Source organism: Ochotona princeps, chromosome 16 (assembly GCF_030435755.1).
Source record: "Ochotona princeps isolate mOchPri1 chromosome 16, mOchPri1.hap1, whole genome shotgun sequence".
Taxonomy (NCBI): Eukaryota; Metazoa; Chordata; class Mammalia; order Lagomorpha; family Ochotonidae; genus Ochotona; species Ochotona princeps.
The window spans coordinates 13,283,515-13,297,097 of record NC_080847.1 but is presented as its reverse complement, the minus strand read 5'-3'; the positions used below and the strand labels follow the sequence as shown (position 1 = coordinate 13,297,097).

Sequence of the window (13,583 nt, the reverse complement as noted above, 5' to 3'; positions counted from 1 at the left end):
GTAGGGCTACCGGGATTAGAAATGGCGCCCAATGAGATCCGGGTGCATGTAAAGCAAGGACTTTCGGTGCTGGGCCCCCAACATCGTAATTTTGTTTTTTTAAAGATTTATTCATTTTATTACAGCCAGATATACACAGAGGAGGAGAGACAGAGAGGAAGATCTTCCCTCCGATGATTCACTCCCCAAGTGAGCCGCAACGGGCCGATGCTCGCCGATCCGATGCCGGGAACCTGGAACCTCTTCCAGGTCTCCCACGCGGGTGCAGGGTCCCAATGCTTTGGGCTGTCCTCAACTGCTTTCCCAGGCCACAAGCAGGGAGCTGGACAGGAAGTGGAGCTGCTGGGATTAGAACCAGCGCCCATATGGGATCCCGGGGCTTTCAAGGCGAGGACTTTAGCTGCTAGGCCACGCAGCCGCCGGGCCCCCAACATGGTAATTTTAACCACCTTTAAATTCTCTAGTACATGCCTACAAAACGCAAGAGCATCCCCCTGCAATGTTCTATGCAGCCCTCAGAAAATCTGCACGGGGAGATATCGTAGTGGTTAAATCTTCGCCTTGTATACACTGATATCCCACATGGGCACTGGTTCGTATCCTGGCTGCTCCACTTCCTATCTAGCTCCCTGCTTATGGCCTGAGAAAGCAGTGGAGAATCGCCCAATACTTTGGGACCCTGCACCCACATGGGAGACAGATGAAGTGCCTGTCTCCTGGCTTCAGACCAACTCAGCTCTGGCTGTTGCAGCCATTTGGGGAAATGAACCAGCAGAGGCCGGCAGTCCAAGATCTTTGTCTCTCTCTCTCTGTAAATCTTCCTTTTCAATAAAAACAGATAAATGTTTCAAAAAAGTTAAATACAACCAAGGGTTCATACTGATTCTTCCAATACCTGCAGGTCATTCCTCTCCCCATCCCCGCCAAAGATTATTTATTTAAAAGGCAGAGAGAGGGAGAGATTTTACATATGCTGTTCACTTCTTCCGGGTCTCCCACGTGGGTGCAGGATTTTGGCCGTCCTCTGTAGGCAGGGAGCTGAATGGGAAGTGGAGCTGCCAAGACACGAACCAGGGCCCATATGAGGTCCTGGCACTTGGCATTTTGTTCTGTCATCCCTCGCAAGCTTTTGTCCGCTGGACTACAGCAATAGCTTCAGATGTCCACAGCCGCCCCATTCCTGTAATCTGCCTTATATAGACAGGACTAGACCCATGTATCTAAAAAAAAGAAAAAGAAATCCAACTCTTAGATTAAAGCTTGAAAACTCTGCCATAGTCACCTCCCCACCATGGGTTCACAGCAGACCTTAACTTGCTTCTCTCTGGCTCTCGCTCTGTCTTCCAGGTTTGCCCCCAGTGGCCTCCCCCTGGCCTTTGCAAGGTTCTCCACCCCACCTCTCAACCTTCCCTGACCCCCTTGCCTTAGTCAGGTGACCTTACAAGTTCACACAGCTCGTGGACATTTCCCCTTAGGCCTCAGCACAATTATTACCTTAGCGTGAACATCACCTTCCCTCCTCTCAGACTGAAAAACCACTGCTTCCCCAAAATGCAAACACATCCTAATTGTTTGCCAAGCACTGAGCCCAGCCCACCCCACCCCCGGGAGGAGGCACCCTGTATTCAATTAACTATCTCAGTCATCACCCGTCAAGCTACACAAGCTAGGTATTAGTTTTTATCGGAAACCAGACCTCTCTTGGGAAGTTAGGTTTGTTGAGCGAGTAAAATGGCCATCCAGCTAACCTAGTCCGAGCGGGAACCAAGACTTCCGGAGTCTGCTCGGCCCCGTCCCTCGCTCCTCCTCCGACCCGCCCTCCGGACGCTTCGGGCCCGCCCATGTTCCCGCCCCTCGCGCCTTCCCCGGCCACGCCCTCCTCCGACACGCCCTCCTGACGCCCCGCCCCTCTCCTATCTCCCTCTGCCCCCGGCGACCGCGGGAAGGGTTGCCTGCAGTTCCGGATGCGGCCGCCGGGGGCAGCCGCGCGGCTCAGGCCCGACGCTCTGGGCCGCGCCGCTCGCTCGCTGGCCCTACGACTCGGCTGCGGCTGCCAGCGGCCGCCCAGTCCGCGCCCAGCGCCGACCCGCCGGGCTCCCGGTCACCAGACCCAGCACTTCGGCTCCCCGGGTCCGGACTGAGGCCAAAAGCAGCGCCGCGGGGTGTGGGGCGGACCCAGGAGATGAAATGACAACGTCAACCCTCCAGGTACCCCGGCGCGGCGCGGCGGGGCCTGCTGGCCCCGGAGCCGGACGGGCAGGCGGCCTGGAGGCCCCGGAGAGCCCCGATCTCGCGGCCATTCTACCCTACCGCTCCGTCCCCGGCTCCGCCTGTCTCTGTTTTCACCTGCTGGGAGCCGAGGGCGTCTTCACCCTCCAGAGCCCTTAGCGCTTGCCCGAGGCCGCTGTGTGCAGCCGGCGCCCCCGTGCCGTCGCACTTCTGCCTCACCCGGAGCCTCACGGGCGCCGCCTCCGGGAGCTCGGCCCAGGCCCGGCTGGTCACTCCGCCTCCACCTGGCCCCGAGCCCGGAAGCCCCTGGGCCCCCTGCAAACGAGCTCCGACCTGCTCTTGTGGGCCTGCAACCCTTCATTCATTCCCTGGATCGCGCAGTGTGGTATTGGGGCGGCGCCGCCGCCGCCGGGATGAATGGCCGACCCCACCCCCAGATGCTTGGCCCTCTTGCATAGCCAGAACACATAAACATTGCCCGGGCCTCGGATGGGTTTTGAATTTCGATTCTGCCACTCACTAGCAGGTGACCTTGGGCTGTAGTTTGTTCCTGAAAATGTCGGGGTGATAGCCTGAAGGTTTGTCGATGGCTCTATATTGAATACTTCAATTCGAGCATTCTTAAGGTAACACCTGGTGCACGGTGAGTGGTGGCAGACGGAGAGTGCCTGGGGGGGTTAGGCGGGACTTGATGGAAGAAGGGGCACTTGGCCGTAGCATCAGTAAAAGAGAGATGTTCTAGTCCCTGCAGGTGGAGGAACAGGCAGGATACTGGGCCAGGATCATCCCAGCCAAATGTAGCCTCTGTTTGTGCTTGCGAGGTTGGCAACCCCCAGTCTGTAGGTCCCATCCACCTCACGGGATTTATATGACCTGGGAGCTAAGAATGTTTTGTGAGAAGTGGCTTTCTTAAACCTAACTCACATCCCATCCTGTCCACCTGTCTGACAGTGTACAAACACACCATGGTCACTCTTAAGAACAGGGATTGTCCACACCCATGGAGGAACGCTTGTTCCTCTTAACCGTGACTTCCCCAGTCTCTCCCACCCCTGGTCTTTGTCTCTGGACCCGTCTGTTCAGGCTTTTTATAGACGTGGGATCGTACAATGTGTGGTTCTTTGTGACTGGCCTCTTTCACTTCCTGTATCATCATAGGTTTTTGCCTTAAAAAGGTTTTTTGTTTTTTGTTTGGTTTTTAATTGGAAAGGCAGATTTACAGAGCGAGGAGAGACACACAGAAAGAGGTATTCCGTTTGCTGGTTCACTCCCCAAATGTTTGCAGTGGCTGGAGTTGGGCTGATCCGAAGCCAGGAACTAAGGACTTCTTGCATGTGGGTGCAGGAACCACTGCACTTGAACTTCCGCAGACACATTAGCAGGGAGCTGGATTGGAAGTAGAGTAGCTGGGACTTGAACCGGACATCCATATAGGATGCCAGCATTGCAGGCAGAGGCTTGGCTTAGTATGTCACTGCACTGCTCCCTGCCCTTAAAAAAAAAAAAAAAAAAAAAAAAAAAAAAAAAACAAAACTCGGAAAGAAGACTGCCTCATGACCCATGAAAATGATATCAAATCCAAAACTCAGTGTCTTAGTCAGTTTTATTGGGACACATCCCAAGTTGTCCGTGTACATACTGGATGCTTTTTTACTACAGAGACAGAATTGAGTTGCATGGTTTCCCTGGCCAGAGCTGAGAGTTAGCCCTGGCCAGCCTCTCTGTGAATGTACCTTACTCACCCTTCTCTTCACCGCTTCTCTTGCCATCCGTGTTACTAGAGGTGTGGCAGAACTGGCAGTTTGACTTGTCACCTTGCCCTCCTGTGAGGCAAAATTGTTTAAAGACAGGTCTCCTGCATGATTGTGAGAACCTGTGCACAGTAGCCAGAAAACCCATTTACACACAATGGCTCAGTGCTGAAAGCCTGAAAGAGGGGGAGTGGTGGGGTAGAGGACAGAGCCACCTCCAGCAGTATCCTGAACCCCGCTGTCCCAAGGATGAATCCACACAAGAAAATTGCCTAAAGTGGAAAAGTCCAGGGAGCGGAGTGGGGAGGAGTATTGTTGCAGAGAGACAGGAGCTCTGCCTGGGGTGCTCCTGTGAAGGGCCATCAGAGGAGAGGGCGCCCAAGTGAGGCTGATGTGGGGGAAGCTTTTGGGCTCTCTATTTGCAGGTAGTGGAGAGGCTGGCGCCTGCTGGAGGCCAGCTCCAACCAAGTTCAGAATTTGAGAAGGGTGCGTGAAATAGGCGTGGAGAGAAAAGAAATGGACCACTACAATTTCAAGATCGTAATGGACAATGCAAGGAAGCAGTCATAAACTCTGGCACAGACTTTTTACATCATTGTGCTGCATCCACTTGACTGCAAAGTGCGGGCCCTGAGCAATACAATTACAAAGTTTTGTTTAGGGGCAATTTGACTCAGCTTCAAGGAGGGCACAATTTACAACAGGTGAGTGAGGAAGGATTATGCATTCCTTGCTTATCTCGGCTTTCCAGCCCTGCCTGCTCTGCTCAGGTCTGGGCTCCAACATTGGTGCCACCTGTGACAACCAGACCCCGATCTTGAATTATCTATGGGTAATAAGTCTGGGGTCTTGGTTTATGGGGATTAGGGCCATTGGCACTAGTTGGCCATTAAGCCTGCAAGCTCATACAGTTTGTTAGCTAAGCAAGTAAAGCAGGAGTTATAAAGGTGAAAAGAATTGCAGTTAGCAGTGAGCCATGTTTACTCCATTTTGATTTCAACTCTACGATGGACAAGTAGGTGCTTCCAAAAGTAATTCTGCAGATTGTTTCACCTTAAGGCAGGGCATTATCCATTCTGACTTTGCAGCCAGGAATTCCTCAGTAGATAACACTTATTAATCAGTAATACACTCCTACAATTCTTATTCTACAACTTATCAGTTAGAGGAGAAAATATATCACAGAGGGGAAAAGATAAAGATCAGAAACAGAAAAACTACAAACATAAATTCCTACTACAACTGCAGACTCAATAACTCTAAGTTAGTTTGAAAGCATGTATTATAATGTTAATACATACATTCTTGAGCTCTTCCAACCAAAGGGCCATAAGAGCAACCAAGACAGCATACATTGTTAAAGGTCTGTTCACCCAGACGTTACCAGCAACAGTAACTCCCAAGTTCACATTGGTTGTAAAAACCATCTTGCAGGGGCAAACAATTCCTTAATAGATTACAGAATTCTTAGTGGGGTAGTCGGGTGTCCTTGCAGAGGGAGGTGGAACTGCGTTCAGGTGGTTGTAGAAACATTCACTGGGCCATGCCATCCACATACCTACTGCACAGACCCCAGCAGGCGCCAACACACCCGCACCCCTCCCTCACCTCCTCTGCCAAGTCCACTTCACATCAGCCTGGCCTTGCTCTGTCAGCTGTGTGTGCCTGTCTTTTTTTGGGAGACTGACTTAACCAATGAGGATGGGCTGGATGAAGGCTCAATGAGCAAGAGTCAGTCAGGAGGCTCATGGTTTGCCAAGGCTGGGACTGGAGGGTCTGCGGTGGGTACTGCCTGCCTACCACCGGTTCCAGATCAGATGGTGGAGTGTGTTTTGGCCATGCTCCACGAGCTGATGAAGCTGTGGTTTCTGGAAGTTAGGTCTGTAGGTGCTTTTCCTGTCCAGGACATGGGCCTCCAGGCCATCCAGGTTCCAGTTGACGGCTTCCCTCCACTGGCAGTACAGGTTTGCTTCTGGAGTAAGCAAGCACTTTCCTACTGGAGTTATGGGTCTATTGAGCCGTGTGTGCAAATCTCCCCTCCCTGGGTACCACCATGAGGCAGTGTAGGAAAACCCTTTTAGCCAAAATTGAATTGGGCCAGGAGCAGGGAGCAGAGAGCCCACAGGTGCGTCTGGGGCCTGCATTGTGTAGCCTGTGACACCAGCATCCCATCTGGGTGACATTTCATGTAGCAGCAGAAAATGGCCCAAGTATTTGGGTCCCTGCCATCCACTTGGGAGACCCAGATGAAGCTGCTGGCTTCAGTTTGGCCCAGCGCTGGCCATCTTGGCCATCTGGGGAGTGAGCCAGCAGAAGGAAGGTGTCTGTATCTTTGTTTCCTCCTCTGTGTAACTCTGACTTTGAAAATGAACAGACCACTTAGGTTGATGACTTTCCTCCAGTCCGGTTCTCTTTCCCCAGAGGCAGTGGAATAAAAGATCCTGCACACTCACCCTTTAGCCCCAACCTGAGCCATCAGGTTTCCACCTACTGGGTCCAGGGGAGGCTGAGGAGGAGATTCCGTCTACTTGCTAGGGCTCACTGTGACCAGGGCCACTGCCTCTTTTAGATTCCTGTTGAGGTCTTTCTAGGTAACACTGGGAAAGTTGGGCAAGATAACAACCTGGCACCCCTAAACCCACAGCCTGCACTACTGCTGCCTTTCACACCCCCCCCCCCCCCCGGCTTTCCAGACCTCCTGAGGTGCTCTGAGCTGTTTGCTTGGCCTTTCCAGAAAGCCATTGATCTGGTGACAAAAGCCACAGAGGAGGATAAAGCCAAGAATTACGAGGAGGCCCTGCGGCTGTACCAGCATGCGGTGGAGTATTTCCTCCACGCCATCAAGTGTGAGTCGCACTCGGGGGCCCTCCTGGCTGCAGAATTCCAGCAAGAAGAGGAGGGCAAGTAACCGGGGCTCATTGGGGTCCCACCCTGGTTCTCATTTGCAGATGAGGCACACAATGACAAAGCCAAGGAGAGCATTCGAGCCAAATGCATGCAGTACCTAGACCGAGCAGAGAAGCTGAAGGATTATCTTCGCAATAAGGAGAAGCATGGCAAGAAACCAGTCAAAGAGAATCAGAGTGAGGGCAAGGGGTGAGTGTGCAGGCGCGTGCAGCCCTGGTGGGTCGGGAGCCCCCAGGCCGAGCCCCCTCCTCCATGTCACTGTCACTCTGGCGTTGACTGCCGTGGCCTTATGGGGAATTCTCATAGTAATCCCCACAGCCAGTTTCATTTTGCACCTCATCCAGCACTTAGTGCATCAACTCCCTGAGTCGAGGTCATGAGCCCTGGACTCGGCAGCCACACTCACAGGCTTGTGATGTCAGGCATGTGCCTTGGCCTTGCTGCGCCTCCAGCCTCTCTTTGAAGGGGAAGGTGAGGAAGCAGGGCCCCTGGTGTTGCTGTCAGGAGCAGGTGAGGGGTGAGAGTGCTGACAGAGCCCCCAGAGTCGAGCCCAGCATGTGGCACACACAGATGTCAGCTGCTGTCGTTGGCAAGGAACAGCCATTTTCATGGGTGGGAGGCAGCAGGCCTGGAGGCCGGGCGAGCTCTAGGAGGGCGGGGAGAGTGTTGTGCTGGCAAATCAGTGACATCAGACTAAGAGCTGGCTGTAGGGGTGGGAGGGAGGTCCCTACTGGAGGAAACCTGACCTGCTGTCTGCCCTGTGGACTGTGACAGCCATGTGCCTCTGTGCCAAAGGCTGCTTCAGCCTCGTGTTCTCTTTTATGTCCAACCAAACCACCTTTCCCAGCAGCCTTAGGAAAAGGTGGGCATCTCTATTCCTAGTTCCTAAATGAGGGGGCAAGAGTAGGCTTCCAGAGTGTCTCCCAGAGGATCTGGAGGGAAGCTGCTAAGAATGGGTGGCCTTGAAGTCCATGAGGTGCCTGCTCGCTGGTCAGTCTCTGGTGCTGAGCAGAGACAGCGTCCTTCACCACCGTGCCAGCAACCTGGCCTTGCAGAGCAAGCTGCCTTGCTCTGGGCTACAAAGCCAGTTTGTGATTTTTCTCTCCTTTTGTAGCAGTGATAGTGACAGTGAAGGGGATAACCCGGAGAAAAAGAAACTGCAGGAACAACTGATGGGTAAGCGGCTTGAGCCCTGAGCCGGTGCGGGGGGACGTAGCGTGGGGCCCTCCTTTGGGTCGGCTCATGCATGTGGGCCTGGCTCCAGGTCTGTCACCCTCTTGCAGGTGCTGTTGTCATGGAGAAGCCCAACATACGGTGGAATGATGTGGCAGGGCTGGAAGGGGCCAAGGAAGCCCTTAAAGAAGCTGTCATTTTACCCATCAAATTCCCACATTTGTTCACAGGTAAGGCTGGGGGGCATCTTGGTTCCCTTCACTTGCAGAGGGCAGGACTGAGCCTGGCAGTGTGCTGCCAGTCAGAGGAGGTCCAGGGCCAGCCTGCCACACTTGTCTACTCCTTGGCATCCAGGTGACTTTGTGACTAGGACTTTGAGGTGACCTCCTTAGGATGGGAAGGTCAGAGACTGCTGCCAACCGGGAGTCATGGGCAGGGCTGGAGCTGGGCTCTTAGTAGGTGGCGTCTTCCCCGTGCTCCTGCTCCTACAGAACTCTTCCTACCCACACTCCACAGGGACTAAAGGTCCCCAGCTGGGTTGCTGCTGCCCCTTCCTCTCTCCGTGAGAAGACGCTGACCTCACTTTGACTTTGCTCTGCATTGTAGGCAAGCGCACCCCATGGCGAGGGATACTGCTGTTTGGACCCCCTGGCACGGGGAAATCCTATCTGGCCAAAGCCGTTGCTACAGAAGCCAACAATTCCACCTTCTTCTCTGTGTCCTCCTCTGATCTGATGTCAAAGTGGTTGGGTGAGAGTGAAAAGTAAGTCGGCCCTCCCTAGCAACCCCGGGGGACTCTGCTCCCTGTCCTTGGAGGCCCTCCCAGAAGCTGCTGCTTGGTATTAGTTCTAGAAGCCAGGAGGGTGACGATCTTGTTGGCTGACTGTACTGGGTAGCAGATACACCCGGAAGGGAACTTGGGAGAGATGCAGGGCTCAAGAGGGCAAGGGAAAGGCAGGAGTAATAACCGATGGTCAGCTGAGATTGCATTTCCTGAGCATAACTTATCTCCACGGCTGACTCCCATATTGCAGACATTGGAGCAAAGGGTCAGATGATGGGACATACTGGACTCAAGACCACAGTGGGGATCCGAGGATTTGAAACTGATACCGGGGCGGGGGTGGGGGGAGAAAGACAAATGGACACATGTTATGTTATTTATTCATTCATTCGAGAGACAGAGCTCCCACCTGCTGGCTCCTTCACCAAACATCTGCAGTGGCAGAGGTTGGGCCAAGCCCAAGCCAAGAGCCAGGACCTCATCTGGGCTCTCAAGTGGGTGGCGGGGACCCAACAACTTAAACTATCACCCCTACCTCCCAGGATCTGCACAAGCAGAAATCTGGGACAGGAGCCGGGGATTGAGCCAAGGTACCCAGTGTGTGAACTCGGGTGTCCTAACTGGTGTGTCTTCACTGCCGAGCCACACGTCTTTCCTGCTCTGCCTCTGGATCCCACGCTGCTGAAGGACCTGTTACTCCCATTTTTTTTGGCAGTCTAAGCATAACTTGTGTCAGCCTCCCTGTAGGAAGGGTAGAGGAGAGAGGTGCCTGGGACCCAGCCAGGCATTTTTGTGAGCCTCCGGAGCTCACCCTGCTCCCCACCCTTCCAGGCTAGTGAAGAACCTGTTTGAGCTGGCCCGACAGCACAAGCCTTCCATCATCTTCATCGACGAGGTAGACTCTCTTTGCGGCTCCCGAAATGAAAACGAGAGCGAGGCTGCCCGAAGGATCAAGACAGAGTTCTTGGTCCAGATGCAGGGTGCGTACTGGCCCTGGGGTTCCCTAGTTTTAGTTCACCCAAGTCCAAGCCTGAGCTCTGCAGCTGAGCTGTCACTGGGACTGAGTGTCCCTGGCCAAGCCCGATGTAGTTTCATTTCAGGTGGAACCCACCCATAGTGGCCCAGGGCTGGCTGCAGCTGGTGACACACCCAGCAGTTGCAGCCCCACAGGTTTCATTGCCCTGGCCATTAAAGCCAGATGCTGTCTCTCTTTCTCCACAGGGGTGGGGAATAACAATGATGGAACTCTGGTTCTTGGCGCTACAAACATCCCCTGGGTGTTGGATTCAGCCATTAGAAGGAGGTGAGTCTTCCCGAGGTGGGGTCGAGCTGCAGTCTCCTGCAGCCATGGTCAGCCTGTGACTGGCAGTCTGTTTTCTCTGGGGTCCTCCTCAGGTCGGCCTGTGAAATCATCACTGTGGCCGGTCTCCCCCTCGATCCTCATGCTGCTCCTTCTGTTGGTACCATTCTACCTCCTGCTCACAGTTCCTGCCCTGCACTTGGCTTTCTAGGTTTGAAAAACGAATTTACATTCCGTTGCCAGAGGAAGCTGCTCGTGCCCAGATGTTCCGATTACATCTGGGGAGCACTCCCCACAACCTCACAGATGCCAACATCCATGAGCTAGCCCGGAAGACAGAAGGCTACTCTGGCGCAGACATCAGCATCATCGTGCGAGACTCCCTCATGCAGCCTGTTAGAAAAGTACAGTCAGCAACACACTTCAAGAAGGTGAGTAGTGGCGATTGGTTTCCATTGCCAGATCCCATTCCTGCTCTCTGCCTTCTCAGGTGATAGTCTTCCCCTGGAGCACCAAGGACAGCGCTCTGTGGGCCCTGCAGCTCTGGGGCAGGTCGCACCTGCTTTCTACCTCCATGGTGTTCTCAGCTGCAGAAACCCCAGAACAGGGCCCCCTCCCAACCTCCAGCAGCCTCTTCAGTCATATGAGCCCTTGTGAAGGGCCGAGGCCAGGTGAATGTTTGACTGCTGAAGGGAGGGCACATCCGTTGGATTGCCGGGTCCTTGTTGTGTCTCCTGTGGGGCCTGCTTTGTGCTCACACTCTGCTAGGTGCTAGGAGAGACTAACAACCGCACACACAAAAATCCCTGCCCTGCAGCAGCCTCTCTACTTGGAGAAGAGCACAACAGACAGAAAAATCCCAGCTTCCTAGGCAGCTGGGGGGAGACAGCAGATGATTCAGAGGTTGGGAGGTAGGTGGGCAGGTATCATTGTTGAGGGACCAGCCACCCTGGGGTGGCATTCAAGTTACAGACCTAGGAGGTGAGGGGATGAGCCGTGGGGACATGGATATGTTTGCCAATATAACCTGCTTCAGCTAGAAAACTATTTGGGATGTGACTACATGGTGACACTGGCCAGTGTGAATGAAGAAGACACAGGGCAAGGGTCATGGAGAAGAGTGGCTGTGAGGTAACTCACCACACCCACCTCTGAAGCCAGACCCCAAGCCACATGGGCAGCTCAGGAGTGGCCCCCATGTTCTGAGGGAGCCCTGAGGCATCCTGCCCTTCCCCAAACATGGAGGGCAGCCCTGCCCCCAGTCAGAGTCCTGCTTGGTTTCAGGTCTGCGGCCCTTCTCGTACCAACCCTAGCATTATGATCGATGACCTCCTAACCCCATGCTCACCAGGGGACCCCGGAGCTGTGGAAATGACGTGGATGGATGTCCCTGGGGACAAACTCTTAGAGCCCGTGGTTTGCATGGTAAGTGACAGAGGGCCGTGCTGCCCTGTGCTGGGCTGCTGTGATCTCCAGAGCAAGGCCTTTGTGGTGCTAGGTGGTGAAGGCTCCTGCGGAATTAGTATGTTACATTCTTCAGCAGGAAGTGACAGGCCCAGATCACATGGCTCTGTCCCAGGCTTTGGTGACCTTGGTCCACAGAAGGAAAGGCAAGAATCTGTGGACAGTTTAATCAATTGCTCTTGCTGAGATGGTTCCCATCCCAGGAGCCAGGGCCTTTCCTCCTAGGTCTGCTGTGTTGCCTGCCTGCTGGCAGGGGTGTGCCCAAAGGGCTGGTGTGGGTGTGCAATTAAGACTGTTACCTCTGGGACTTAAGGTAGTGGAGAGACATCGAGCCTTCAGGCTGCCTCCTTCAGGAGGAAAGAAGGTTCCTGCAAGGGCAGATTCGAGGGGCGGGGGCGGGCAGCTGCTGGCAAGGGGGTGCCCTTGACAGTGAGCTTCTCCACTGGGGCAGTGAGGCTGTGCTGGGAGGGGAGACCAGGGCTCCTGAGCCTGGCTGCTGCTCAGCTCCCACTCTGGCCTTTGTAGTCGGACATGCTCCGCTCCTTGGCCACCACTCGGCCCACCGTGAATGCAGAGGACCTGCTCAAAGTGAAGAAATTCTCAGAGGACTTCGGCCAGGAGAGCTAAAGCTTCTTCAGTGGGGTGATGGTGAAGGGGGTTCCATGGTACTCTCCGTGCAGTGGCCAGATGGGCTCTGGGCTCATCCCAGTCACTGCAGCACCCCCTCTGCTGCCCGCCACCCAGGAGCAGGGAGGAAGGGCCTCAGCCACACAGCCGCTCTGCCCCGCCTCCTGCCCCTTGTGCTCAAGGTGGACTCTGGCTCTCCCTCCTTCCTCACACCCTTTCCTGGATGCTCACCAACTCTCCCTGCCCATCCGTCGACTTTAACTTTTTTTTTGTTCCCCTAAATTAATGCTGCTTGAACTTCTCTGTTTATAAATCAAATCACGAGGACACAGCAAGGAGCGGGAGTGGCTGTGTTTATGGGTGGCGTGGCAGAGCCCCCTGGCCAGCAGCCACTGCCTCTGCTGCTTGCACTCATTTGCCTCATTGAAGACACCGGCTGAAGCCCCCGGGGCCCCAGGCCAAGCTTTGCCTGCAGAGCCCGACAGTCAGGAGAGCCATCCTCACCCGCTCCCCCTGCCCCTTGGCATCCAGAGCCCCATGTCTTCCTCACAGGGGGAGATGGTTTCTGTGAGCACAAAATGTTGCCATCAGAAGGTGCAAAGGCAGGTGGGTGGGCGGGCAGTGTGCTGCCTTGAACTCCTCTGGGTGTGACAGCCTGAACACAGTGCTGCCCTGGGTCCCTCCCCTGGAAATGGTCTAATAAATCCTTTTCCCTTCTTGAGTCACCTGAGTGGTTTCCTCTTCGACTCCTGCCCCCCCAGTCTTCTCTCCCCACCACCCACCACCCCCCTTCCCCTGGACAGTAAGAAGTAGGGATGTTCAACAGCTGCCAGAGTTCTCAGGTCTATTACTCATGCAGGTGGGCGAGGTTCCCTCCCAGGCCATGGCTGATGCGGGGTTTTAAGTTGCTGTCCAGTGGAGGCTGCAAGGCTTGTGGGCCACATGTGTGGTCTGCTGCTGTCAGCTCCACAGCAGGCAGCCTGGAAGTGCCAAGGGCCAAGGCACAAAGGCTGTGGAGGCCACATGTGTGGACACAGAAAAGACCCTGCCTGGGGCCTGTGGAGGGGCGAGTGGTGTTCCTCTCAAACCAGAATAGGTCTGTGGTTGTGGGACCTTCCAGCGAGAGGCTTCTTCACCCTCATCAGGCACAGCTGCTGAGTGGATCCCCCTTGGGGTAAGCAGCTTGATGGCCTGGCCTGACGGCTGCTGTCGGAGCTGGTGGGTTAGAGCCATGCTAAGGCCACTCCCACGATACCCAAAGCAACAGGCCTAGCTTCCAAATGACATTTTTGCAGGCCTGTAGCTGGGCTCTTTGTTACTTGGGAGTTCTTACGTGACTGGCTATCTG

General features: G+C 54.6%; 1 protein-coding gene across 1 annotated transcript; it reads left to right on the top strand.

Moving 5' to 3' along the window:
• The first annotated feature begins 1,962 nt into the window (after nucleotides 1-1,962).
• VPS4A (vacuolar protein sorting 4 homolog A) lies at nucleotides 1,963-12,956 on the top strand. The gene is made up of 11 exons (XM_004583980.3): nucleotides 1,963-2,208; nucleotides 6,715-6,826; nucleotides 6,929-7,076; nucleotides 8,002-8,063; nucleotides 8,171-8,290; nucleotides 8,667-8,823; nucleotides 9,676-9,824; nucleotides 10,066-10,147; nucleotides 10,356-10,575; nucleotides 11,429-11,569; nucleotides 12,134-12,956. Exons 1-11 carry the CDS (start codon nucleotides 2,188-2,190, stop codon nucleotides 12,233-12,235), a joined length of 1,314 nt encoding a protein of 437 aa, XP_004584037.1. The 5' UTR covers nucleotides 1,963-2,187; the 3' UTR covers nucleotides 12,236-12,956.
• Nucleotides 12,957-13,583: the final 627 nt, after the last annotated feature.

Bases quoted from the DNA above. Each gene is read 5' to 3' on its own strand.
- VPS4A (XM_004583980.3), top strand. From the start codon at position 2,188: ATGACAACGTCAACCCTCCAG. The intron at 8,064-8,170 runs GTAAGCGGCTTG...ACCCTCTTGCAG, and splicing joins ACTGCAGGAACAACTGATGG to GTGCTGTTGTCATGGAGAAG. The intron at 9,825-10,065 runs GTGCGTACTGGC...CTTTCTCCACAG, and splicing joins GTTCTTGGTCCAGATGCAGG to GGGTGGGGAATAACAATGAT.